The sequence below is a fragment of the Pteronotus mesoamericanus genome, unplaced genomic scaffold (genome assembly GCF_021234165.1).
Source record: "Pteronotus mesoamericanus isolate MK-2021 breed Mesoamerican mustached bat unplaced genomic scaffold, CSHL_Meso_final contig_311, whole genome shotgun sequence".
NCBI lineage: Eukaryota > Metazoa > Chordata > Mammalia > Chiroptera > Mormoopidae > Pteronotus > Pteronotus mesoamericanus.
In genome coordinates, this window is record NW_026555132.1 from 2422332 (window position 1) to 2449649 (window position 27318).

At 40.2% G+C, this 27318-nt stretch overlaps 1 protein-coding gene across 1 annotated transcript in view; it reads right to left on the reverse strand.

The window, feature by feature from the left end:
- Nucleotides 1–9700: 9700 nt before the first annotated feature.
- The window catches only part of RMND5A (required for meiotic nuclear division 5 homolog A), a 68968-nt gene continuing 51350 nt past the window's right edge, over nucleotides 9701–27318 (reverse strand). Inside the window, exons 5-10 of the mRNA XM_054575574.1 lie at nucleotides 23537–23703; nucleotides 19961–20126; nucleotides 17606–17708; nucleotides 15404–15558; nucleotides 14148–14235; nucleotides 9701–13612 (exon numbers count right to left, since the gene is read on the reverse strand). Of these exons, the coding sequence (XP_054431549.1) occupies nucleotides 14172–14235; nucleotides 15404–15558; nucleotides 17606–17708; nucleotides 19961–20126; nucleotides 23537–23703 (655 nt within the window). The 3' untranslated portion in view covers nucleotides 9701–13612; nucleotides 14148–14171. The remainder of the gene's footprint in view (nucleotides 13613–14147; nucleotides 14236–15403; nucleotides 15559–17605; nucleotides 17709–19960; nucleotides 20127–23536; nucleotides 23704–27318) is intronic.

Below are 27318 nucleotides of genomic sequence, written 5' to 3' on the forward strand. Positions count from 1 at the left end.
ACCTATTAAGTTGTATGGGGCAGAGCTTTCGGTATTCACTGGGGCAAAGCAACCTGCTTCACAGCCTTGTGGCTCTGTGTGTGTCGGGGAGGGGTCGGAGAGTGGACGGTGCTCCTGCCTGGCTGCTGGAGGCTTGCTCGGCACTTACCCCATTTCCAGTCACTTCACCCGCTTTCTGTATGCAACTGGCACCCCTCTAGCTGCTTCCCAGGTGGTGTTTCCCAGAGTGAGTGGATTTGTGTACATTCTAGGTCTGTGTGCACCCTTTAAATGGACTCTCCCAAGAGATTGGCAGTGTCTTCTGCCTCCCCAAACCCCACTGGTTTTTACAGCCAGAAGTTATGAGGCTTTATTTTTCCAGTGCTGGAAACCTGGGCTGTGCAGTCTGGCCCATTCGGCCAGTCGCCCCCACTTCCGCTGCACAACTGCTGCACCTCTGCCGCCTGGCCACCACCATACTGTGTCCTCTCCGCCCCAGCTCCCTGGCTCCACCCCTCCTACCTGTCTGGATGAATATGGCTTCTTTAAATCCTCACTTGTTAGACTTCCATACAGTTCAGTTTTCTGGCAGTTCTGGGCATTTTTTGTTTTGAGGTTAGTTGTGATCCTTTTTATGGTTGTGCAAGGAGGTGAAGCATGTCTACGTGTGCCCCCATCTTGACTGGAAGTATGGCATAGTTTTTAGTGGCAAAATAACATTCCATTTTTGGTTGTGCCTTCATTTATTTAACTCTTAGTGGGCACTTAATTGTTTCCAATTTTCCACCACTATAACACTGCTAAAACTTTGTCCACATCTTTGCTTCTTTAAGATAAATACCCAAAAGTAAAATTACTGAGCCAGTCAACACTTTCACTTTGGACTCCCCATTTTCACATAAGTTAAAACAAATTAGCCTCTTCTTCTATCACCTTCTTTTTCTTTTTTCAAAAGAATTTATTTATCTTTTTATAGAGAGAGGGGAAGGGAAGGTAGAAAGAAGAGAGAAATTTTGATGTGTGAGAGAACTATCCATAGGTTCTCTCTCGCACGCCCCTGACTGGGGATCTGACCCGCAGCTCAGGCTTGTATCCCGACCGGAATTGGACCCAGCAACCTTTCAGTTTGCAAGACAACACTCACCCCACTGAGCCACACCACTCAGGGCGTCCATCACCGTCTTTTCTTTTGTTCTCTCATGATAACAGAAGCTGATACTCCTTTTATAATAAATTACAAAATCTTCATTCTTTTTGTTGGGGTAAAATATATGTAGAGAAAAATGCACAGATCATAACTGTAAGCTCCAAGACACCATTAAGTGAATGCTGACAGCCAGCACCAGATCAAAAATAGGACTTTTCCTACCCTCCAGAAACTGCCTTCTACAACCTAAACTGGTAAACTCCAAGTACTTTTACAGAACAGAAAGCAAAAAGAAAATGTAAGCCCAAGTGTCAGAAAGCAGAAGTGAAAGCTGAAAAACTTCCAGTAAGAAAAAGTCTAATATGTCCTAAATTAAATTACAGCAGGCCAGAGATTGGTAGAGACAAGTAATTCCCAGTTAATAGCTGTGGGCCAACTAACAAAAGACTGCTCATGTTCCCAAATGTATGTTGGAGCTTGGAATCCACATAGGGTGGCTATCTAAAGAGAAGTAGCAGGCCATTAGATGCCATTGCATCCTGCGTATGTGTGGCCTTTCTGGACTGCTGCCCACAGCAATGGATAGTAAATATTTCTTCCTTATATGCACCTACCCTAGAACTGACGCCACTTTACCTTTTTATCTTTAGCCAATATAAATTTTTTCAAAAGAACTTCCACCTTTCCCCCCAAAATGTAATGTATAAAAAAGTCATCAGCTCCAGGACAGTGGACACATTTCCTCCATCCAGCCCTGCTGCCCGTGGTTCAGACTGCACATCCCAGGACCCGGTCCTTCGTCTGGTTAGCATGTGGCTCAATAAAATCCTTTCAGAAAAGCTTTTGGCTGTGAAAGTTTCTAACATTTCCTATGAGACAAAGTCTTGCTCTTGCCCCCTCCTCCCATAATCTATCCAGCTGACCAGAACCAGCGGCCACAACACCCCGGGGACTGAGGCTCGGCTCAGAGCAGATTCTGAGGCCTCGAGTGGCAGCAGGGCCTGGGCTCTGGGTGGTTCTCTGGGTTTCCTGGAAAGGGTGGGGAGGAACACCCTGCACAGCCACTCGCCTCCTCAAGTGGAGGAAGCTTGTGAAGATGAATCTGGGTGAGGGTGAAGAGAGGAAAAATGGCACATCTATCACATGCAGCATTTTCCTCGTCCCCCCGCAGCTCAGGCAGTGAGCAGCTAGGGAGCCACGCTGGGGAGGCTACAGAGAGAGTTAAGTGCTTACAGACTTTTTTTTTTCATGCCCCCTAAAAAAGGGTTTCACCGTAAATAAAATGGTAAACAGTAAGTTGGAGATTAAAACTATCAACATAAGAAAACGTAGTCATTAGATTGGCCTTCAGGACCAGGGAGAAAATAGAAAACAAATCTGCTGGCCATGAGGCCTAACACATGCCAAACGTGGGCTGTGGACTTAGACGGGGGGCTCGCTGGTGACCACAGACATTCAACCCATTTGTTCTACATGTGCAGAAGCACCCACGGTTCAAAGCTAGCAGCCTCAGGCCCAAGAGGTTCACTTGCCAATCTCTAGCCTCAAGCATTGTTTCTATAAATATTTCTAAGTGGAAAATGCCTACAACATACTTTTTGGACCCTGAAAAACAGGAAGTAGAGAAATGACTTCTCTATTATGCTATAAAGTTAGTATCAGACCGCTGAAATCAAGCCTCAATGTGGTGCATTTAACAAACCTTCATTCATTTAACAAAAACATTCTATTTGAGGAAGAAATAAAACAGATAAATTTGTCATTTCTTTCTCTGGCTATTAAACAGCTCTTACGAGAGCCCACCCTACTTGGAAATCCCCTGCAACTCTTCAACCATTGGATCAGAAATAGGTCTCCCTTTTCTACCAGCAAGAAGCTGCACCTCCCCCTCCTCTCTGCCTGTGTGCAAATCCTTCCAGGCACAGGATTTCTTGACTACCTGGTGTAGGCACCACTAAACCTGCTCCTAAAAGCAGTGTTTCTCCACCAAAGGAAACTAAGGGAGGCCCTGATTATCTTAGATGAAGTTAAACGCAGAGGCTCTGAGAGCAGCTTCCAGGCTCTATTTATTAACTGTGTTCTCTGGCAAGTGACCCAATGTCTTGATACCTCAGTCTCCCCACTTGTAAAATGGGGTTAATAGGTTAATAGTCCCAACCTCTATGGGTTGGTGGGAAGAATATATGAGGTTTTTATGTTTTTTATTCTCACCCAAGGACATGCCTATTGATTTGAGAGAGAGCGGAAGGGAGGGAGAGAGCGGGGGACAGAAACACCTATGTGAGAGAGAAACATCGATCCATAGTCTCTCACATGTGACCCAACTGGGGACTGAACCCACAACCTAGGTATGCAGCCTGATCGGCAATTGAACCCATGACATTTTGGTTTACAGGACTACGCTCCAACCAACTGAGCTATACCAGCAGGCTATGTATTTTATTAAAGTGATTAGAAGAGCTCCTAAAAAAACATAGTAACAAATAATGCTAAATAAATTAACTTGTACTGAATTTGTCAAAACCAGTGTCCTACTAGCTACACTGCATACAACCACCTGTGTCAGATACTTCTCTTTTTCTTGAAAAAGGGTACCTCGTAACCAATCCCAATGGATACACATTACTGTGCATACCCAGGGACCTCAGTGTTCCAGTGCGTGGGAGGACAACCTCTTACACGTCACAAGAGCTCAGTCCCAGAGAGGCGCAACCTCTGCACCACATCTTTTGAAGCTTCCCTCGGCCTTGCATCCTGAGCACCACCACCCGCTGTGCTGTTGCAGACTGTGCCTGCCTGTGGCACAAGAGAGCTCTACCATGTTTGAACAGTTGGAGAAGGCTCACAGAGCAGGAAAACCATGTGTTCTACCATTTCAGGCCCCATCCCTTCAGGCATATCTTACCTTTGCATACCAGTTGCATTCCTGTTTTCTGCTCTCGCTTAGCTAGTTGTGATGTTCAGATGTGATGCCTTATGTTTTAATGACTTAGTAATAGCTACCAGCTATTTAGTGTTCACTATGGGCCAGATATCTCATTTAGGTCTTGTCAAAATTATGAGGTAGGAACTATTACCCTACTTCACAGGTAAGGAAACTAAGGAATAGAAAGTTTCTATCATTTGCCCAAGATCACATAACCAGAATCTGGCAGCACAGGATTTGAACTCAGCTCTAATCTTTTTATTTATTCATTTATTTTTGCATTTTAACATTTTATTTATTTAAACAGAGTGGGAAGGGGAAAGAGGGGGAGAGAAACATCAATTGGTTGCCTCTTGTACACCCCCAAATAGGGACCTGGTCCGCAACCCAGGCATGTGCCCCAACTCGGAATCAAAACAATGACCTTTTGGTTGTTAGGCTGGTGTTCAATGCACTGAGCCACACCAGCAAGGGCTGAGATCTGATCCTGTTGATAAAAGAACTTCCAGCCTAAGAAGTCTTAGGAAGAGAGCAAAATTGAAGACAATTGCTGGAAAGCAACATCTCAATGGATTGAGAAAATGCTCCAAAAAACAGCAGTTTTTTTAGAGCTTACTTTATACATTTCAATCAAAGGAGAAAACATAAGGGAGGTTACATTAAATTCATTGGAGAGCAGGAAAAAGCAAAACAGGAAGGTCCTCTAGGATTGGATAAAACACCAAACAGAAAGACACATGCTTCTTTTATACTGCTGGGTCCAGGATAGTGAAGAACTAACATTTACAGCACATAGAGATGGTATGTGGACAAGATAACAATGTGGTCTCATGCTCTGGTGCTGGTGGTTGTGACTTCAACGGTTCTGGAAAACAAGATTACTCTGACGTTTCTAAGGTATGTTATCTTAGAAGCACAAAGACAATAGACAACTTCAAAGGTAAAGATTGACCTTTGTCAATAAAGCTACATACAAGCCTAGGTGACTTCCCACCATGACCTGCTTTTAGTTATGAATTTTATGTTCAGGCTGCCTGTGCAGTTACTTTTGGTCTCTGGGTTTATAAGGCCCACCATGCGGACCTCCCCTGTTTGTCATGTATAGTGTTTGGCCCACGGATCCAATTCAATATTATCAATACAGCTCTGCTAGACTGAGCTTGATATGGTCTTTTTGATTTTTTAAATTAGGTGAATGAAACTTTAAAATTCTCTAAAGGCTTATCAGCACCTCAAAAGCAACAAAACTTTTTCCCTATGCAACCTGGACAGAAAACAAAGGTCACCACCTGCTGTGAAATCAAATAGGAAGGCACATGTTCTAGAGCAAGAGTAGAGCAGGGCCGTGTCTGAAGTCAGGCCAAGGCTCCTCCTTCCGACACGAATAGCCCCAGAGTCTAAGAACTGCAGCTGGGGATATGTCAGCGAGCTAACACTCTTCAACATCTCAGGGCAGGTGAAAAGCTGCATTGATTACTGGTGCTGATGGCTTAGTTCCATTATGTGAATGAAATTTCATGTTTCCTGACTGAGATGCACAGTTAAGTGTGACAGAGAGTGCAAGTTGCTTTGCTAACATCACTATCCCCTTCTTACTAATAGAATACTCATTTTATTACAGGTGGCAATATGCCCAGATAAAAGACTACATTTCCCAGACTTCCTTACAGCCAAGTGTAGTTTTAAATTGCTGGGTGGAGCTTCCAGGAAAGACTTCTAAAGGGGCTAACTCAACTAGGTTATTCTTACCCCACTCCCTTCTCCTTCACAGCTGGAACACTGTTATAACTAGACAGAGGTGAAACTGAGGCTACATGTTAAGACTGTGAAGTAAAAAGATGGGAACATGGGTTCCCAATGGCATGGAATCACCATCCAAACCCTAGGCTGCCTGTTCCACACGCACTGCTAACTGGTACACACTAGCAAAGACAAAGGACCTCAGCCCAAATGTACTGAACTACCTCTCAAAACTTTCACAATTTAATAGTTTCCCATGAAATTCCTCTTTAGGGTTGATTACCTTACTTACGTAAAGTAACTGAAAACAACAAGGTCTTGTGCTTAAGAAATGAAAGGAAACCTAAAATGCATTTCTGATCTGTTCAGAAGGGGAAAGCTCTAGAAATGATTCATCTTGAATGCTGACAAATAATGACTCTTTTTAAGGATCAGTTTTGCTTTATAGGGAAAATGACACCAAAGTCCTTCCTTTGAATGGTAGCATTTCGAGTGGCTGAACATCTTCCAATGGAGTAAAAACACCAACCCCAACTGGAAACTGGCAAGCCACATAGTGTAGAAGACCAATATTAGTAAGAAGAGTACGAAGTTAGAAATACACCTTCCTAGAAAATGTAGATGGTAGAAAGAGTAAAATATTTTAGAAGACTAGAGCAAGAAAGCCCATCACTTGAGACAAGAACATCCTAATGCTTCTCTAAATTGCAAGAAAAAAAGCTCAGAGTACTAGACTGCTGTATTTTCATTGCATTTCTCACTCTGGGATTCTTGATCTCCATTGAGTAGAAGCCAAGTCTGTGTTGTTCACCACTCCATCCCTGGTACCTACAATGTTCAACAAATACTAACTCATCTTAACTGCCTTCTGTACTGGCCTACCTGGTTCTAATTTTGTCCCCTCTCCAACCTCCTTTCATCTTCCTGTATCCAGTGGGCCTTAAAAATATACAATTTATTGCACCTCTTCCTTCTCTTCCCTCCCATTATGTTCCAGTAGTTAAGTCACTGATGGAATTGACCTCACTACAGGGTCTTGGCGCTCTACTCTTCTCTATCTACCAGTAGTCCATAAGATCCAGAAGGCCAAGGGCCCTCTTTCCTCAGTGCATGGCACTTAAAAAATCCCATGACATCACTGAAGATGCCATACTATGTTATATATTTTCTGCACTTGGCATACACGTTTAAGGTACTAGGACTCCATAGTACAAGCCAATATTTAACTTGAAGCACTTTGTATTTTTCCAAGCTGGGAAGAAGCATAGCTAAGAAAACTAAAGAATCCTTGACACACAGGAATTCTTGCATAGACAATATTTCTAATGTTTGGATATATTATATTTACTAGCATAGAAAAGACTCACAGGAGCATTAAGAAACACCCCGTTGCAAGAAAGGCTATTTTGGAAAAAGGAGGAAAACATGCTTTCTATCATATATATGACAGATTTCAAGGTAGCTTTGTCAATGGGTCATTTCATCATTGTCCCCTAATGCAATTCTTTAAACTGTGGATCTTGACCCATTAGTGAGTCATGAAATCAATTCCGTTTTGATGAGCATTAGAGAGACTGAAAATATGAGTGTATCACATTCACCCATATTCATTCAAGGATTACAGTTTTGTAAAACTTGTTTCAAAATATAACCTTGTCTTCATACAGGGTTATGATATTCAATTTATTTCTTAAAGGGTGCCAGAAGAAAAAGGTTAGGAAAGGATGTCATCTGGGACATATTTGTTTGCTGGAATATTTATCAAGTTTCTCCACTGGGGAGTGAGGGGCATCCAGGTTGTTTTACCTTAGGTGCATTTTCAGCCTTTGTTTTGCCTTACATTCTGTCATTTTACCCCTCCTGTGTTCATCCTTCCCCATTTTGGTGGGGAGGAGGTGGAAAACATATTTTGCCTTGTGGCAAATATAACACTCCCTTAATTACTTAGATGCTCAAAATACAGTCAAACCTTGGTTCTCGAACATCTCCCATCTCAAACAATTTGGTTCTTGATCAAGTTGTTCACAGAAAAAATGTCTCAGTTGTTGAACTTCAGTTCTGCACCCAACACCACTTTCACGCTGGTAACTGTGTGACCAGTCACGTGTCTCTCGGGTGACAAAGGGAATTCGGTTTTTGAACAAATCATCTCGAACAGCATTCCGGAACAAAGTTAGTTCGATAACCCAGGTTCCACTGTATACTGATTTTAGTAACAACTGCACCTGAAGTTTTCTCAAAATACACTAAATTTAACTTTTCTTGATGACTCAGTACTCCTTATGCTCAGTACATGTGATCCTTACCTGACACACTTAAAAGGTATGATACTTCATAAAATAGGGAACATCCAGGAGGCTCTTTAAGGAAAGCCAGTTTGCTCACTAACTTGCACATTCTGATTCAGCGGGTCTGAAACAGAGGCCCCACACTCCACGTGTCTGACAACGCTGCTAGGACCACATTCAGAGTCTCAGAGCCCCAAACGCTGCAGGAATAAATGGCAAGATCTTTGGCCTGTCCTACTAGGCCTCATCTAGACTACCTGAGCCACAAGCTCTAAATGCAACTGGGTGGGACCCACAATGGTTCCCACTGGTAGGAAACCTAAAATTTCAGGTAGGAATGTATTTTTCTAGAAAAATATACAAAAAGCAGCACTAATAGATTCTGTCTCTATTACTTCAGTTTGTCACTGAGTAGGAGAAATAAGTCAGCCTCCCTGGCAATTCTGAGTGTCATTGCCAACAGCCTGGACAGAGCTTATCACACTGGTAAGAGCGCAGGGCAGAGTCCCGGCAGTACATGGGGTAAGCTTCAGAGGACATGCAAAGGTAACCACTTATTTTTTTGTAGAGAGTCAGGTTTTTTCCTTCTCCAAGAAAGAAGAGGGGCATGTTATGGAGGGAGACACCATCACTGTGGGGTGGGGGCTTTGAACTTTTACTGAATTATAATTGAATTTAAAAAAGGGTGGAGGGGGTTGCTGTTGTGAGGCCCCTGGGCTATCGGGGCATTGTAACGTGAAGTTGCAGTTGGTTCCAATGGTATCTTCTGCCTGTGGCTGTAGGGAGCAGTTGGTTAGTCTCCTTCTATTCTTGCTTTCCAGTAATTTCCAGCCCCGGGGACAAGCTTCTATCTTTGCACTGACAAAACGCATCTAGATGAAGGATTTATTCCACAGCTGACAGGAAGGTTTCCCCACACAATCACTGGCGCGAAGATGATGGATGAGGAGGGGGCTGTCCACAGAATGCAGAGAGAGGCAGAGTTAGGGGGTTAGCCTGGGTCAAGCTTCTGCTGCCCATTGCTCCTGTAGTCGCAAGTTTCAGGAGGCCGGAGAATAGGGAGAAATAGAGAACGTCCCCATATGGGCCACCAAAATGTTAGGGCGGTCAGTGATGCGGGCTGTGAAAGAATTCACAAAGAGAAAAAAAGTGTTGAAAGTAAAGATGTTATTTGCTCTCCAAGGAAGGAGAGGGGCATGGTATGGTCAGATACTGAGTTCAGCCACCTCCTCTCCTCATACTCCTAGTGGCACAAGAACAGGATGAGAAAGATATTTTCTTAAAAAAATCTTTTTAAAGATTTATTTATTTTTAGAGAGATGTGGAGGGAGGGAGAAAGGGAGAGAGACATCAATGTGCAGTTGCCTCTTGTGCGTCCCCTACTGGGGACCTGGCCCACAACCCAGGCATGTGCCCTGACTGGGTATTGAACCAGTGACCCTTTGGTTCACAGGTTGGCATTCAATCCACTGAGCCACACCTGCCAAGGCGTATTTCCTTAAATTCTTTATATGTAGACCCTTAGCAAAGGCATTCAGCCACATTCTCTTCTCACAGTTGGTACCTCCATTCTCCCTCCCTCATACCTCTGTCACATTTATACAAATTGGTTCCATAAAATTTTTTAAACGTCCATTTCTTTAATTTTAAAAAATATACACAGAAGTCATGTATTTGACAAAGGTATACATACATTAACAAAGCATTTCTTATAATTCCCAAAACTCTATTGTATCAGTCTGAAATTTATATATTAAATATACTAGAACTTTTTAAGTTAAAGTAATATCCCCACAACTACTAAATATGCTAGACTTTTTCCAAAAATCAAATGAACCAAGAATATGAATATGGTTTGTGTTAAATAAGGTTTATTGTTATCTTTATTGCCTATTGTCTATAATATGCAACTTTATTGTGCCTTTGCAAACAGGATACATTGCTTAAAAAACTGATCAAAATTTTCCATACATATAGCTCTATATAATAGATTACAGTGCAACACTATTCTTGTTACATAATTATAGAAATACTATAGAACCCAAGAGCACAGGGTAAGCAAAAGAAATACAATCCTGAGCCATATGAACAAGATGGGTGAATCCTTTTAGTGTAAGTTTAGAGAACACAGAGGGGGAAAAAAACATGCACACTGCAGTCATGAGCAAAATACATTAATTACCTGTTCCTTGCTAGACACACGTGGGGGTAATGGTGAATTCAGAGACATGCACACTCACTCACACTCCCATTTTTTTTCTCCTGCTTCCCTCCCATCTCCAATACATTCACTCCCACCCCTTCCCAAAAGAAAAGATCAGGCACTAAATCCTAGTGAACCCCACATCTGCCTTGTTGCAGAAGGTTAAATGACTGCTAAAATGAGAGTGTAGGTCCTCACCCATAACATGAAACAAAGCATGTGCTATAAGTCAATTCCAGCTGCTTTTGTCTCTATGGAAATAAACAAAGCATATGCTTACTACAGTTTAAAACTGTAGAGGGAAATGTCTTGAAAACAAAACTTTGTTTTCTCTATGTCTTTAAGTAAAATCAACAGTGGAAAACTCACCCTAAAACTAGATGCCTCATCTGCTATTAAAATACATTTTGTCACTTTATTTTTGGTATCTAATCAATCATTGTTTAATGAACAGTCCATAAAGTTTGTACCTGCTTATGGTAAACTCACTACAGCTGGACAGGTGTACGTTAGTCCTTGCTAACATTCCCTCGACTATAGCATTCTAGTGTTAGCGAAGATAATGTATGCAGAGTTAAGTAATGAAAGGTATTTGGTTTGTGTCTTCACCTTAAACAGCCTAGTGATGAAATCAACCAAATCATGCCTCCATGCCTTCCCTGAAAATAACCTGAGTCTTCTGACTAAGCAGATTGACCGGCATGACTGGCAGTCCACTTAATCAGAGGTTGAGCCGGAAAACTAGAGAGCTAATGTCTACGGGCAGTTTGTCTTATGCAGATGACCAAGAGTTCTTGGTTTCTGCAGTATCTACTATCCCAAAGGCTGAAATCACTGAGGTGGAAATAACTCACAGCATAAAGAATATGGAACATAACTGCATAACCTGTGGGACTACCTGGAGACAAAAAAAGGATCCTCATTCCCCACATAATTGGGTGTGGGTTTTATGTCTCTGTATACTCAGCTGCTACAGAAAAATCAAAAGATTTACTTTATAACTTTCTTATTTTCAATTAAATGTTCATACACTCATAAAATACTCACACACTCTATGAATACGAGGTGGCTCTTTTCTTCAAAATTTTAAAATCAAGAGGCACCAATACCCGTTCGTTTATGTATTAGAAGTCTCACATAATCACCACTAAAACAACAGAAATGGCATCTGTGATAATTATACCACAGAGAAAAAAAGACCAAAAGACAACTTTAGCCACTGCACTTCAGACTGTACCTGAAAGCACAGATGCTCTGGCTAAATCAGAATCTAAGAATCTAATAAGGTTTTATTGGTTTAGCATAGTCCAGGACTGACAAATGGAAATGGTTCCTAAAGGAATTTAAGAAACCACTCTGAAATTCTCTTTTCAAGGTACATTATTTTAATTAGTCTGACCATAAAAAACCTTGGTTTTACCATGACCTTTTGCAAGCGGAACGCAGAGCGTGGCAAAGAGCACCCTCCCGCACTGCTGGCACCCACAGCCTATGGTCCTGACACCACTGATGAAGGTGTTTCTAGAGTAGCAAGGACATGTTGTATTTTAGTATCTTTGGTTAAGGCCTGGCCTCTTCAAATCCACCTTTTCTTCACATTTAAGTCACCAATGAATTTTAGGTCCATGTGTTTAGTTAAAAGTCGCAAGACATAATTTCCATGTTAAATCGTCACGTCAAGAGTTTCAAGGTTAGTCCTACTAACCTCGGCCAGTAGGACTACATGGACTTTGCACAGGAAACTGTCAATAGGATTCCCAGCATTGGGAGAGGGACAAAACAGAGCTCGAGCTTTTGTCCTTGAAAGTGGCCTGAGACAGCTATGAGTCTCTGGCTGCCAAAAATACTTACCACCAGCCTCTATAGCGCAATGTCTGTATTGTTCAAACCCTATGTGAAGCCTAAATGCTGTGTAGGTGTTTCAGATGGTAGGTGAGAGTAAGTCATGAATAATGCTAAATCTGGCCTAATGAGAAACAGCTTAAAAAAAATAAAAAGACACCCTGGGTTTTAATTCAAAGGAAAAAATTTATAATAACCAGTTTTACATCCTCAACCAGAGTACCTTCTCTTTTGAAGTCCAAGGAGCTTCTCTCTGCTTTCTTCTTTCACTGCTTTAGTGGAGAGAGGGGGTACTTTAGAGAGGGTTGTAACAGGAAAGCAGAAACACGGGGCAAAACTCACTGTGGGGCTAAGAGGTCGAACAAAGCAAGCACTCTGAGCAGGCTCATCCTGACTCCTGGCTCACCTACACAGCACACAGTAGCCCTCAACCAGGGCCTGGCCACATCAGTCAAGCAAGGCTTTCTGCAGTACCCTCTACTTTACAAACAAAACCTGACTCTTCCAGGTAAGCACTTCAAGATAAACCACGCAGGCTGGTACAGTACTCTGCAAGTGCTGCCACCTTCCAATTAGCTTAGCACCAAATCTGTCCTCTCCCTCCCTGCTAAACTAAGTCAATCTATAGTTGAAAATGTGAAGTGTCATGGTTCTCTTTGCTTTTGTTTTCTTCTCTTTCCATTTTCTCATGAAGTTTTCCTATGTTGATGTTCAGTTCCATGTCAGATGAAATAAAGTTGCAAAATATTTGGTGATTTCCATGTAACATTCTTCTTACGATGTAATTTAAAGGGTTTTAAGTCAAAATTATGTCCACAGAAGTCTTTTCCATGTAGTTCCTCATACAGAGAAAGACTCTTACACATGGCTATTTCTGGATAGTGCATTACATGAAGATACCTCACAAGAGAAAAGATCATTGTGTATCCGTAAGAATAATACAGAGATTCACAGTCAATGAGATGATACACACTGCAGGAGAGGCATCGGACAATATACTATTCAAATACAAAACAGCCATAAACATATTCTGCACTACAGAAAATCTGCTAGATTCTAACTTTAAGAATTTAAAGTAATGACTGATTACTGCATTTTAGAACTGGAACATGCTTCTTCCCTTCCAGATGCACAATGTTTGATGCTGGTGCACATATACACACACACAATACTGTGTCTGCAATGATATACAAATGCAATAGACAGCCAAGTCCTAAAGGCAAATTTCAAAGAACAGGGCTACTAAGACCAAAAGAGCAAAGAGCAACTTAAGAATACCTCTAACTTCAGAATTTCATTTTATTGAACACACTTTTAAAACAAGCACCTCTTGGCAATAAAAGCAAAGAAACAATGGCGCTCCTTTTGCGCTATTCTAGCGGAAGACTTCTCACACCAACCTGCTAAACTCATGATGGAATTTTTAAAATAGGCAGCCAGGCTATCAGCAGAGCTCAAATGCAGGTCTGCTGACTTTTCAGTGAGAACTGGAGCAGAGAAAAAGATCACAAAGCAAACTTAGAATCTATCACAGCTTTCTTAAGCAAAAAAAAAAAAAAAAAAAAAAAAAAAAAAAAAAGGTTTTATAACCAAAATTCAATTTTTCAGACTTTTTCATTTAATTATGTACACATAACAGGAAATAAAACCTTTTCACAAACATTCTCAAAGCTTACAATTATCAAGAAAATGACAAAAGTAAAAGCAGGAGAAATACTAATCACATGGCAGGGAGGTCAATTTCCATTTCTGCTCTTAAAAAGTAAAAAAATTACCATATAATTAAGTACAAAAACCTGCATTGAATGACAACTGCTGGTGTATTTACTTGATCAGAAATGAAGACCAAGAATATAATAGAGCCCTATGATCATATTTATCTGGAACACTCCCTCAGTGCGTATACTAACGTGTTGGCAATGTCTCTGAAGCATTAGCTTATATAAACACGGGAGTCCTTGGTTAGCTGCATTAAATGGAACATTCTCTTCTGAAATGCACCCACAATTCAGATTCACTTACAAATTGCAAACTAAAATTATTTCTTCAGAAAAATATCTGTTTGGCGTCTCCTGGACTTTGCTCCATTGGACAATATGGACATTTTAATCTAAAGACAAGGAAAAAAAAACATTGAGTCAAAGAACAGGATCAGTACTGAGCATTCAATTTCATATAGCTATAAAATATCTTTAACAATTATACATACAGACTTATACACAAACACACACAATTGTATTTTGAGGGTAAAGTGTGCTTTCCCTTAATATAACAGCCAAGCTTTGAAGGGTCACAAATAAAATAATATAAGCCAGGCCCTAAACTGAAAGGCTATTCTTCAGTAAAAACCATTTTGTAAACAAAACAAAGACAACTCTTCTGAAAATTGCTTTTGGAGTTTTCAGAAGTAAACCCAGTTCTTCTTATCCAAGGTTTAGGTTGCACCTGTCTTCAAATGAGTTTCAAATCTATTGGCCACACAATCCACTCAAGTGCAGCAAATCTGATGCCAGCTGCTGAGCCTACAAAGCACGTAGCCTACCGAGAACGGCTGACGTGCCTTGAAGTGGGGCACACAAACCCAGCATGGCTGCATGGTCTGGGGAGGGCACAAACACCTTTGTTATGTGCCAGGGCCTCCTCTTAAAGGGAAGACTTTTATTGCAATGGTTTGAAATGGGCTCCAATAAACAATTTTCTAGCTGCCTAAGCTAGAAATAGGCTTTTAAGACTTTTCTTTTTAAGTTGAACTCTAATGTATAAAAACTATAAATATATATATACCCTTTGAATCGGCAATATCACATATAGATAATATAATCCACCTCACAGTAAGAGTAGATGCCTACTAATTAGGGACTAGTTTAATAACCATTATTTACACACAGAAGAATAATTTGCAGCTTTAAAAAGGGAATGAGGGCTCTTTCTGTAGCATATAAAAGATCTCCAAGATATATCATCACTAAGTGACCAGTCTACAGTATGCTACATGTTACCATTTGTGTACAAAAGGCAGGGATAGAAGGGAATGATGACGTTGTGTTGCCTACCCAAGAAGAGTTAAAGATCATGCTTATAAACCTTTAAAATTCATAAACAAATTTTAAAAACTGACCAAAAAAAAAAAAAATTTAGGTACCACCCACTATGCTAAATGAATAGTTATGAAATCTATTTATTTCTAAATTTTAGTGCCATTTATTTATTTTCATTACTTCTCATCCTAAGTTACAAAAGAAAATTTTTTACTAACATTTAAAAAGCCAGACACTTACTTGCTACCATTAAACATTTTGTTCAGGGCATCTCTTGATATAATATGACCACAGACCAATTTCATGGGTGGATTGTTATCTGTTGTTTGCTGACGAAGAATGGGACAGGCAAATATAGAGTGGTACCAGCACTTTTTACCAAGGTCCACTTCAATCTGTTAAAAAAAAAAAAAAAAAAAGTAAAAACACTCAAGTTATATCTCAGAACACCTTCACAGTCACATGTACTATGCAGCAAAGAACATTGATCAAATGTACTCATTTGAATGTACCTTTTTACAGCACTCTTCTAACTTGAAAAGGACAGTCTTAGGTATTCAAGTGTTATCTTGTAATTCTAAATTAGCCTTCAAAAATTTTTTTCTTTTTTTAGAGAATTTTTTAGTTTATCTGAGCCAAACTTATGACTACTGCAGGGAAGCAAAATCTCAATGGATTGAGAAAATGCTCCCCTTCAAAATTATTTATAACACTACTTTCAGACAAAATTCTGATGCCTGAGAGTTAAGAGTCAAAGGCAAATCAATGCTCTAGAAGCCAAATACTCTCGAATATTCATTAGCTATACCTAACAGTAAAACGCATCAGAAATCCTGACTGTTTTGCAGCACACTTAGTTAGATGATAAAACTCAGTGTATTAATTCCTTTAAAAGCAATGTAAACATGATTTGTTTCTGTGTGACCTTCACATCTAAGTTTCCATGTTTTGTGTATAATGGTCCAGAGAAACCACCTGAAACAAGAGCTTCAAGCTAAAGTTCAGCAGGTCTTCTCACAATCATAGTCCATGGTGCTTATATCAATTACTTCTCCTTGCAGTGAACAAAACAAGAAAAAGCTCTGAAATGACCTAAAACAGCAGTTGGCATATGGCAGGAGCTCCACACAAGCCAACTGTTTTCTTTCCTTCTAAATCTACAAGTGGCTATCAATATAAAAGTCTTTCAAGAAGGCTGACAAAGTGTAACAGAGAAATCCTGAGAAAACATGGCCAGAGCATCACTTCCAAGTGCTTTATCAGCCTGACACACACAGGCTTTATGTGAATTCAGATTTCAATATGTTCTGTTCTAGTGCACAAATGTCAGAGATGTTTATGTGACTGGGAAACTGCCAGAGTCTTGCAGGCACTTGCCTCAGCAAAGCAAGTGAAGGCGCAAGTTCTCTTCACTTGCTCAAATGAGCAGCAGTCAAGTAGGTGCTGCTGGTGTCCTGACCACACCCTGGACTGGGGCGGGGTGGTGCACCTGCGCTTTGAATCAAACCAGATGTCTGAGGAGAAGCTGGGGCAACCAACCAACAGTTACCAGCTCGAAGAACAAGGTTAACTGCAGATAAACTTGTGCACAGGTGTGGCAGAAAAGAAGCAAAAAGTCAAATGCATGTTTTAGTCCTTTAAGGTCTGTGATACAACCATGTAGAAATAACTCCAAAGTTGTAGTGCCTACTGTCAGTGGAAATACACCTACAATGACCTTTGTAACTCCATGTAGGCAAAACTCAAGTACCTACTATGTATCCCACATTATTTCAAGCATATCTATGTTATTTCTAGCCTTTAATAGTCCCAAAAGAGAAGGGTGATCTCCATCTTAGAGAAGAACAAACTACTTAAGAGAAGTTCGGAGCACGCAAGTGATTGGAAGTGATGTTTAAAACCATGACCTGTTCCACAACAGCAGTGGACACGTGGCACCGGAGGTACACAGTGATGACTGCAGGTGTCAAAGGGCAACCTTTAATTTAATAACCATGTACTTATTTTACTTGCTATTAAAAAAATATAACCAACTCAAACCCATGATCTCATAAGTATCAATGCTAAGATAAAACTAAAGCCAATCAAATGGACTCACTGCTTCTATATTTTTTAAAAAATCATAGCATGAGTGGTTGGTCAAGTGCACAAAACACTGCATGCTACAGTACTTCCCACCCTACTGACTTCGGATGTTTTCTTCATTAGCTTTTATTGCCACTCATCGTCAAAATTTTAAGAAAACCCCTCCAGTGTCTCCAAAATGTACTTGGCTCCCCACTTCTATTATTTAATCATGTGACCATACGCATAAAAGAATCTCTGTCCAACAGCCACAATAATGTTCCCCAGTTAAAAGGCAAGACTGACATTTTAAATCCTTAACATTCATATTCTTCTAATAGAAGAAAAGGTAAATAACCAATGGGAAATGGAACTCACGGGTAATTCATCCTTCTGGTTCCAAACTCCAGTGCACTGCCTCTGTTCAATCACAGCTTTAATATTAATTAAAGCTGGCAGTGCGACGCAACCTGCTGAGAAACTGAGAACAGAAGAGGGAATGTCAATGTCAGGCCACTGTCACAGAGCTTGGTCCTAGAAATATCAACTCCTCCGGACTCTGTGTGCGGAGAGCTATGGCCATTGGACAGGGCACAGAGCCCACTGCTCTGCTAAATTAGCACATGCGTGCACGTGTACACACACAGGTTTTAAGTTATACAGAACCACCAGATTTAATGGACTCTACCCATCGGTCATTAACGACATTCTGAAATATTTTCTTACACGGTTTCTTCTAGACCCAGATCACCCATGTTCAGGACACAAGTACTCAGATCTAGAAGTGCTGGCGATCAATTCTCAGCAAAGTCCCTCTTGAGGACTTTCCACCCGACTAGGGTTACATCTGATCAGTGTTCCACATGGATACAAAAGCCCAGCCCTGCTGTCTCAATACAGGTGGGCCCACAATAGCTACAGAGGTGCTCAGTGATGAGTTGAGGCCTTTGGTTAGTCTGCATTCCCATTTCAACTTTTCCCTCCGCCTAATCTTGCTGCTTTTATTCCTACCACAGGGGCTTATCCCAGTAAACCTCTCCCTGTCAATCTCCATCCATTTCAAAGTCTGTTCCCCAGAAAACCTGACCTGCAGCCTGGCCCTGCATTACAGTTAATTGCATGAGTGTCTCCTGAACTCAGATGGTGCAGCCTACAGAATGCAGACTGTACCTGATATATTGCCTGGCACATAGCAGGGATTTAAAACACTTCAGCAATTAAATGAAGAGCGAAAAAGTTATTTTCTTTAAACAGGTTCTTAAACTTTTTGGTTTCAGGTCCTCTCTGCATGCTTAAATATTAAGAATATCAAAGAGCATTTGTTTTTGTGGATTATATCCATCATCATTTATTGTACTAGAAATTAAAAACAAGATATTTTTAAAATATTAATTCACTTAAAAATGATAAATTTATTACATGTTATAAATAATATTCTTACTCAAAACCCCATATTTTCCAAGCCAAAAGTAAATTTGTGAGAAGACTGGCACTACTTTACTCTTTTACAAATCTCTTTAATGACTGGCTTAATGGAAGGCAAGTGAATTCTTAAATCTTCCTCTGCAGTCAATCCGTTGCAATATGTTCTTCAGGTTGAAGTAAATGATCTAGCCTCACACAGATCTATAGTAATTTAATTGCCTTTTCAGATAATTGTGGATGTTCTTAAATGCAACACCAAAACTAAATAAGGTGTGTAGTTTCTTAAGTTAGTTGTACCATGGAATCTGAATCCTTACCACTTAAATTTTTATACTGTTCTACATTCAAATCCAAAGGTCTGTATTGTATTTTGAATGACTCTTTTACTCAATGCATGACTTTGTAAGGTCATACTGAACTAAGACCTTCAAAGAATTAACATGTCTAATTACACACTATCAAAAAAAATCAAATTCATTAATATCACCAAGTCATCAAAGAAGTCTTCAAATATTGGAAAGCTGTCAAGCTCACAGTGGCAGTACCAGTTTTCCAAAATTTTTATTTTAGCTCAAAATCTGAATTTTATCATTATGGCAAAAGATACTCTCAGTTGCTTTCCTTGATATGGCAGGCTCACATTGTTCATTTCAAAAAAAGTCTGCTAACCACCTGAGTATGAATAATTGTAGCTTGTCTTTTAGTGTTCTTTCAAGTAACAACTGTGTTCCATGAAAAAACAAAAAAAATTAGCTTTTTAGCTCATAACTCAAACACCACACAGGTGCTTTTCCCTGAGATGATAATCATATTTTGGCAAGAAGCTGAAATGTTTTATGTGAACTTCCTATTCTGTCACACAAAATATTAAAAAGATGTGTACTCGAAGGTCAAAGTTAATATTTAATAAAACTAATAATTTTAACGTTTTACCAAGAACATTCTTAAGTAAAACTAGCACATCTTAAGCTACAAGTGTGTGGTGGTGAGGAAAATGGTAGATTTTGAGACCACTGCTCTGATCTGTGCTAAGGCTCAAGCAATTTAACTCCCCATGGTTTCTGCACCACCTGTGCAAATGTCAACCTAGTGGGAAAGGCTCAGAGACCCCCAGAGGTTCACAGATTCCACTTTAAGAACCGCTGCTCTAAAACTGTCACTGTCAATTGCAACAATCTCTTAAAATACCAACGGCACTCTTCTTCAGAAAGACAAACAATCTCTTGGCTTTAACCATCAAGAACTAAGCAACAAATTAAGAACTAATCAAAATGATGCATATTGCAGTGATATGACTAATTTCCATACCTGACACTGAGAGGGGATTCCACGGAAAGTCCCAAGAGGGCACAGGCATCCCGTGTAAAGATGTCACAAATGTCAGCCCACTGGTTTGCATCAAGCAGGTGAACATATGGTGAGTTCTCAATCCCTTGTCTCAGGTACACGAGGCTTCCCATCAAAACCTGAATGTCTAAACAAAAGCAACCGCCACTTAAATGTGAGTGATTATACCAGAAATAGAGTGGGCTTGTAGGTAATAGGCTGAGAAAGCCAAGAATCCCCCCAACTGACACAGCCTAAAATAATTTATTCACAGTATCTTTTAGAATTCTCATCTTTGGCTTTTCCCTTAACCTTAAAGAAACAGTACAGAGAAAAGGGAGGAAAAAAGAAAGCACTAAGTATCGGACTTGCAGTTATTGTTATCAATAGTGTAGTATAATTACCATTATCTTAAAGAGTAGTAACTATGCTATAAAAGGTACCATCACACATATATTTGACTGTAGAACTATCCGCTACTCCCACAGTGACACCCTGCTGCACCCTGAAACATTTTTCTGTGGCAGTAACAGCAGCATAAAGGCCAGGGAAGCAGGGAGCATGTGCACACTTCACTCCTTCTCATGTCTCCTCTCAGTTTAATATGAAATCCCAAAAAAGGCAACGTCTCTTTCTGACTTTTTTTAAAGAGAAGGGCAACTAGTTATTTCTGAGAACTCCTCTCTCCACTCAGCCTCAGTTTCTCAACAACATCAGTAACTTGACATAACCCCACACAAATTATCCATTGTAATTTTACATGGTAATTACTGTTAATAGAGATCAGTCCTAAAAATTTATTTCAAATTTTTACAAGAGAAAACTGAGAATCAGAAACTTAACATGACTTTCCCAAAGTCACAAAGCTTGGAAGTACATAGAGAGACCAAGGCCCAGATGCAAGTCTCCTGAAAGTTCACCCAATGCCCTTTGGCTACTGAGTAATTACGTATAGAGCCCTGCAGAAATTAACATAAATCTATGAGGGCTCTGTATGCAATCTTTATTCTTGAAAGATACTATTTGGTCTTGTATGTTCCCAGGTGAATAGTTGACAAATGTGTTGAAAACAAAATATACTGTACTGTGTGCACATTAATTTCTTGGCTAATATTTCAGTTCACTACATTGTAAATCTCTTCAGAGCCATCATGATTTGGAAGTATGAGCTTTACTGCTTCTAAATATTTGAATTCCAATTCTGAGGCCTGTCAATCTAACCAGACTCATAAGTTGGCTTCATCTGATTTTCTCTGCTTCATGACAGTATTGTTTAGTGTCTGCTAGGCTGTATTTGACCTGACATTTCATTTATGAGACTTCAATATTTTTTTTGCTCTAGACCCAATCACAGCTTTTTCTGTGATTATCATTTACAACTGTTTTCATTTACTAGGAAGTTTGTATTACATCTACTTAAGATACGCTTCAATTCCAGTGGTGGCTACGGGTCTGTTGCAAACATTAAAACATGTGACTCACTTAGACTTCCAGTCAAGATGGCCACATAGGTAAACATGGTTCACCTCCTCACACAGCCACTTCAAAATTACAGCTAATATACACAGAACAATCATCACCCAGCACCACCAGAAATCAAGTTGAATAGGGGTAAAAAAACAATCAAGTTGAATGGAAGTCTGAAAACTAAGGAATTAAAGAAACTACATTCATCTAGACTGGGAAGAGGGGTGGAGACACAGAACCGGCTGGTCCCACACTCACGTGCAGTAGATACAAATTCAGAAGGGATATCTTGGGAGCAGGGGATTCCAGCCAACACCAGGCACCCCAGCCCAGGGTTCCAGTGCCAGTAAGATAAGCTTCCATAACTCCTGGCTACAAAAACCAGCAGGGATTGAGTCAGTGGAAGAAACTTCTGGAGTCCCAAGCAATTCCTCTTCAAGAGCCCATATATAGACTTACTCAGACTCATTCCCTCTGAGCTCCAGCACCAGGGTAGCTGCTGGAAGGCACTGGTGGCATACAGGTTCCTCACCTGGCATAAGGTGAGAGCTGGGGGACAGCTTTCTCCCAGAGAGAAAGGTGGGCAGAAGCCACAGTCCCCTTTCTGAACCCTCCCCCCAACAGAGCCACAGAACCAGCAGGTGAGTGCCATACACGAGACTCCATCAACCTAGCTAAAAATGTTTGCCCCGCCCTGGAGATCCCCTCAGACTCCTTCCCACCCAACTTACCAGGACACCCAAACTGTTAATAGTGACTTTACTATATGAATGGTGGGTCTTGGCTCATGCGTCACAACTTCCTAATTGTCTCAAACAAGCAACAGCTGGCCTCAGTGAGCCCAGGCCCAGAACTAGCAGCCTAGATTCATAGCTTGGTTTCACCTGGGAATCTCCAACCCCAGCACTAGTAGCAGCCATCTCAGATTGCTTTATAGCTCAGGCAGGGTGGCCCCAGGCAAAACACAGATGGGGGCTGATCTTGGCCTGCACCACCCGGGAAACCCCAGAGCCAATGCACCCAGTGGACAGCTACAGACCACACTGGAGCACCACCACCCTGCCCCTGCACAGCTGATCCTCCACAGAAGGAGGAAGTTGGTAGTCAGCAGTCACAACCAGTACTTGCAGCTGACTGGCCTGGGTAAATCCCTCCCACTGACCTGCCAACAGCAATCAAGGCTCAACAACAAGATGAGGGTGTACTCAGTCCACCTGAGGAGTGCACCTCGAGTACCCAGCTTGGGTAATAGGGGAGACGGTGCCGCTGGATTCTGTAGGACACCTACTACATTGGGCCATGCTACCAAGACAGGGAGTTATAGCGGCTCAACTTAATACATAGACACAAACGCAGGGAGGCTGCCAAAATGAGGAAACAAAGAATCATAGCCCAATGAAAGAACAGATCAAAACTCCAGAAAAAGAGCTAAATGAAATGGAGATAAGCAATCTCTCAGATGCAGAGTTCAACATACTGGTTATAAGATGCTCAAGGAACATAGTGAGGACCTCAAAAGCATAAAAAAAGATCCAGTGAGAAACTAAGGATACACTGATTGAAACAAAGAACAGTTTACAGAGAAACAACAATAGAGTGGATGGAGCTGAGAATCAAATCAGAGATTTGGAACATAAGAGATCAAAAAAACAGCCAATTAGAACAAGAACAAAAAAAGAGTCCAAAAAAAGTGAGGATAATGTAAGCAGGCCCTGAGACAACTTCAAGCATTCCACCATTCACATCATGGGGATGCCGGAAGAACAGAAAGTGCGAGAAATTGGAGATCTATGAATGCCAGGTGGGAGGGGGGTGTGCAGGAATAGGTAAAGAGGTGAGGGGATTAAGTACAAATTGGTAGTTACAGAATAGCCATAAAGATGTAAAGTACAGAACAGGAAACAGAGTAGCCAAAGAACTTAAATGCATGACCTATGGACATGAACAATGGTGTGAAGATTGCCTGAGGAAGTATGGGGGCGCTAGCGGGGGGGAGGGGAAGGGGAAAGATTGGGACCACAGTAATAGCATAACCAATAAAATGTAATAAAAAATTAAGTATGTTTAAAAAACATGTGACTAAAGACTCACCTTTTTGATGATTTAGGGCAAATGGCTGAAAATTTTTAGCATACTGCAATGCTTCTCGCTGATTTGTAGTTCCACCCATTAGCAAGCTAATAAAATATAGTCTATGCAGCTTAAATTCCAAGGAGCTGTTTTGGGCTATAAGCATTTCTCGGTTTGATACTGCCCACCTAAAGAAAAAGCAAAAAAGGTTTTAACAATAATTAACAGCCTAGGTAAGGTGTGTTAGAAATTGTTTGAAATCTAGTAACAGAAAAAAAGTGTTTGGTCTGCCATCTTGTGGAAGTTAATGGTAACATCAATCCTTAGGCCCAGAGTCATTTTTTTGAAAGTAAATATAACAATCAAAACTAAAGAGGCTTTCAGCCAGTGAAAAAAGAAAATATATATATAGTTAGATGACAGTTACATGTTTAGTATGGTTTTACACTAAGGCATGATTGACTCTGATTAGTCACATGACAGATTTGGAATTGTGCTAGGCCACACTTAGAAGGAGGTGTCAGCCATGGGACTCACTACTCAATTGCCTAGGTCCACTACTTTCTTCCTGTTAAACTGGCATCTTTATAAATAAGTCACCAGATTCTGAAAGGGAACCATCAATCTTTAAACTTTTGTTAGGTGCAAGATTTTGTACTACTCACTTTGGAATTAAAAACAGTAAACATCAGGATTTACTCTTAAGTTGCTTTCAGTCTGATCAGGCAGATAAAGACACATAAACATCATTTAGTATATGACACCGTGCCAGATAGATAGGTACAAACACAGACTAATGAGGAAATACTGATGATCCAAACTACAGTGACTCAGGCCTTCTAGTACAAACAGTTTGAATAACCAATCTTGAGCTGGAACTACCAGTTCAGGTAAGCACTAAAGCAGAAAAGTATACCAGCCAGCAGTTATATTCAACTTTGCAATCAAGTGGTAAGGAGCATTACTCTGATTTTTTTTTTTTAACATATCAAGATGTAGAAGCCATTAGTATTATATTCTTCTTTAACTTGACCTTTAGTTGGACAAATATTCCCCACCTAACACAATTTACCAAAGACCACAGGAATCCAAACTGGGTATGAATATAAACTCTGAGAAAACTATAAGAATAAAATGTGTCACGTTATTCATAATAAGTCAGTTGAAGAGATCAGGCTTCACAGGGCTGCATTTCACCGATCTTACTCTTCCCAAAAAGGGCTGCCAGTGCACATGAACATTCATCAATTGGTTGCTGAACCCACATTGTAGAGTCAAATCATGAAGCTTCTCTGACCTCAAAATCTAAGTGATTGTTAAAAATATTAATTACCTGAACCTTGGAAATATTTACTTACATTTCAACAAGCCTTAAATCCTTGCTTGGCACTAAGATGCAGTGCCGCTGCAACACCAAGTCTGACAAATTGTGCTGATATCAACAAGGTCCTTGCAGCAACTATCTTTTGTGAAGGCCCAGCACCACCTATCAGTACCAAAAGTACTGTGCTTTTGGGCATCTCTAGTCTGTCAGGCACCTTTCAGACTTCCAGATCCAAGAAGTGCATTTAAATCAGATCACTTACCTAAAGTTTATCTTACCCATTTTCACTTATGAAAGCATGAGTATATTTTCCTACTAACAAGTAAGAGAGGCAGATATATGGCAAGTTTCTAGAGTCAAATAAAGAGTAACTACAAATTCTACTAAATGATGAAAAGTTAACCAAAAAAGGGCAAAGCCCATAAGTGGGCAATCTTAATAATAGAAGAAAATAATGTATTTCATTTTCATAGGCAAATGTTCATGATATGTTAAGGGAAGGGAAAAAATGGTGTGTTATATAGAAAAAAGTAACTTCTAGTTACCAGAATTTTTAACATTAATGACTGCCAAAAAGTTGGATTTCACACATTATTTATCAGCTACTACAGCATATATTAGTTACAGCTACTATAACTAATCAGAACAGGATGCCAACTATTAGAGCAGCACCACGGGGCTAAAAATAACCATGACGACACAGGAATGAACAGCAGCTGACAGTGCTCCAGATGACAATGAGTTTTAAAATAGGCTATGCTGTCCTATGTCTTCCAAGTTTTCTACAGTAAACATATACTACTCTTCTATATAAAGATAATACGTTATTAAGCAAATATAAACTATTTAACTTCCATTTTCATCAAAAAGATAACAAAGTAATTGCAAATTATATTTCCTACAAGTAATTCAAACCATGAATTATGAATTCAAGTTTGTCAAGCTATAAATATAGGTGCCCTACTTTTTAACTTGGAGGTGTTTCTTTAGACAATGTAATTTCTAACTTATTACTTGAATTTATTTTACACATTTTCAAATTCTGTTACAAACAAAACTACAAAATAATCAGAAAGAACAGCATTGCTAATTCCTGCCCCTGCCCCAAAATTTTTAGAAAATAGATACCCATTACAAAAAAGAGCTGAGGGAATGCAGGAGAATGCAAAACCCAAATTCACATAATACAATGCATTATATTCATGTAACTTCTAAATATTATATTAAGCCTAAATCTTAGAAGGCAAGGGATTTAGAATAACTATTCATAAGCTTCTCTCCCTGGCAAAGTATCATTTTCTAAACTAAGGATGATATACCCCCTCAATACATAAGCACTAAAGTGAAAGAAACCCTTGCCCAATAGGACCTCTGCCTCATACCCCCAGGACTGTACTCTGGCAACCACATTTATATTTTCTTGAGCCCCTAATTCCTTTGATACAAATAACTAGCCAGATAAGCATAGGTTTTAAAGTCACACTGTGTTCCCTCCTAATAGAAAAAAAGTTCATCTTTCTCTTTTGTGATCAATTCATGGCCCTACATTTGTTAAGTTCTTCATGGGGTTGCATTCCTCGGCAATCATAACATCCACCTTAACTAAACTTTGAAATCCGGGTACAAATTTCACAGCAGCATTCTGCTCCACACTAGCAGCTTCCCCAGATAACTTAACACTGGTGAATTCATGATAACTTCTTTTGAACTGAGATGATGGCTTTTATTGAAGAAGATAAAAAAATAAGAAACATCATACACAGGACAATGACATCTCAGTCCCCTTCAGAGAAGGCACCTTGGGACCTCACACAGTTCTCCCAATCTCCATGAGCTGCCCTGACATATTTTCCTGAAATTTAAAAAAATTTTTCTGAATCTTATTGATGGTCTGAAATCTCTTCCCTTTCGAAGGTGATTTTAATTTGGAGAAAAGTCAGAAGTTGCAGGGTGCCAAATCTGGGCTGAAGGGGGACTGAGTCCCCCAGGGTGATTTGATATTTTGCCAAAAAACTCTACACTAGACATGATGCATAAGTAGATGCGTTTTCATGATGAAGCTGCCAATCACCAGCTGCTCATTGCTGCAATCTTCTGAATCATCCAAATAGTTTCCATGGAGGACTGTTCAAGCTTAACACAAAATCTGAAGCAGATCCATTGCTCTACTCAGTCATTTTGAATGCAATGGCCACACAGTACACATGCTCATTCAGCAGCGTCTACCGCCTCCACTGACTAGTACAGTGAAGTCATCATAGTTCATGCATGCACATTCCAGTCCACTCTTCTTGGCTGCCAGATTACACCAATGTCATGCAAACCATTTTCATTTTATTAACAATGGCTGGACATTTACTGGACAGACCTTATATACTGCACTGATTAAGCTGTTACAGTTGTCCCAACTTTTCCCCCTTTGCCCACCCCAACCAAGCATCCTCCACTTCCTCAGCAATACACACCCCTCTGTTAATGT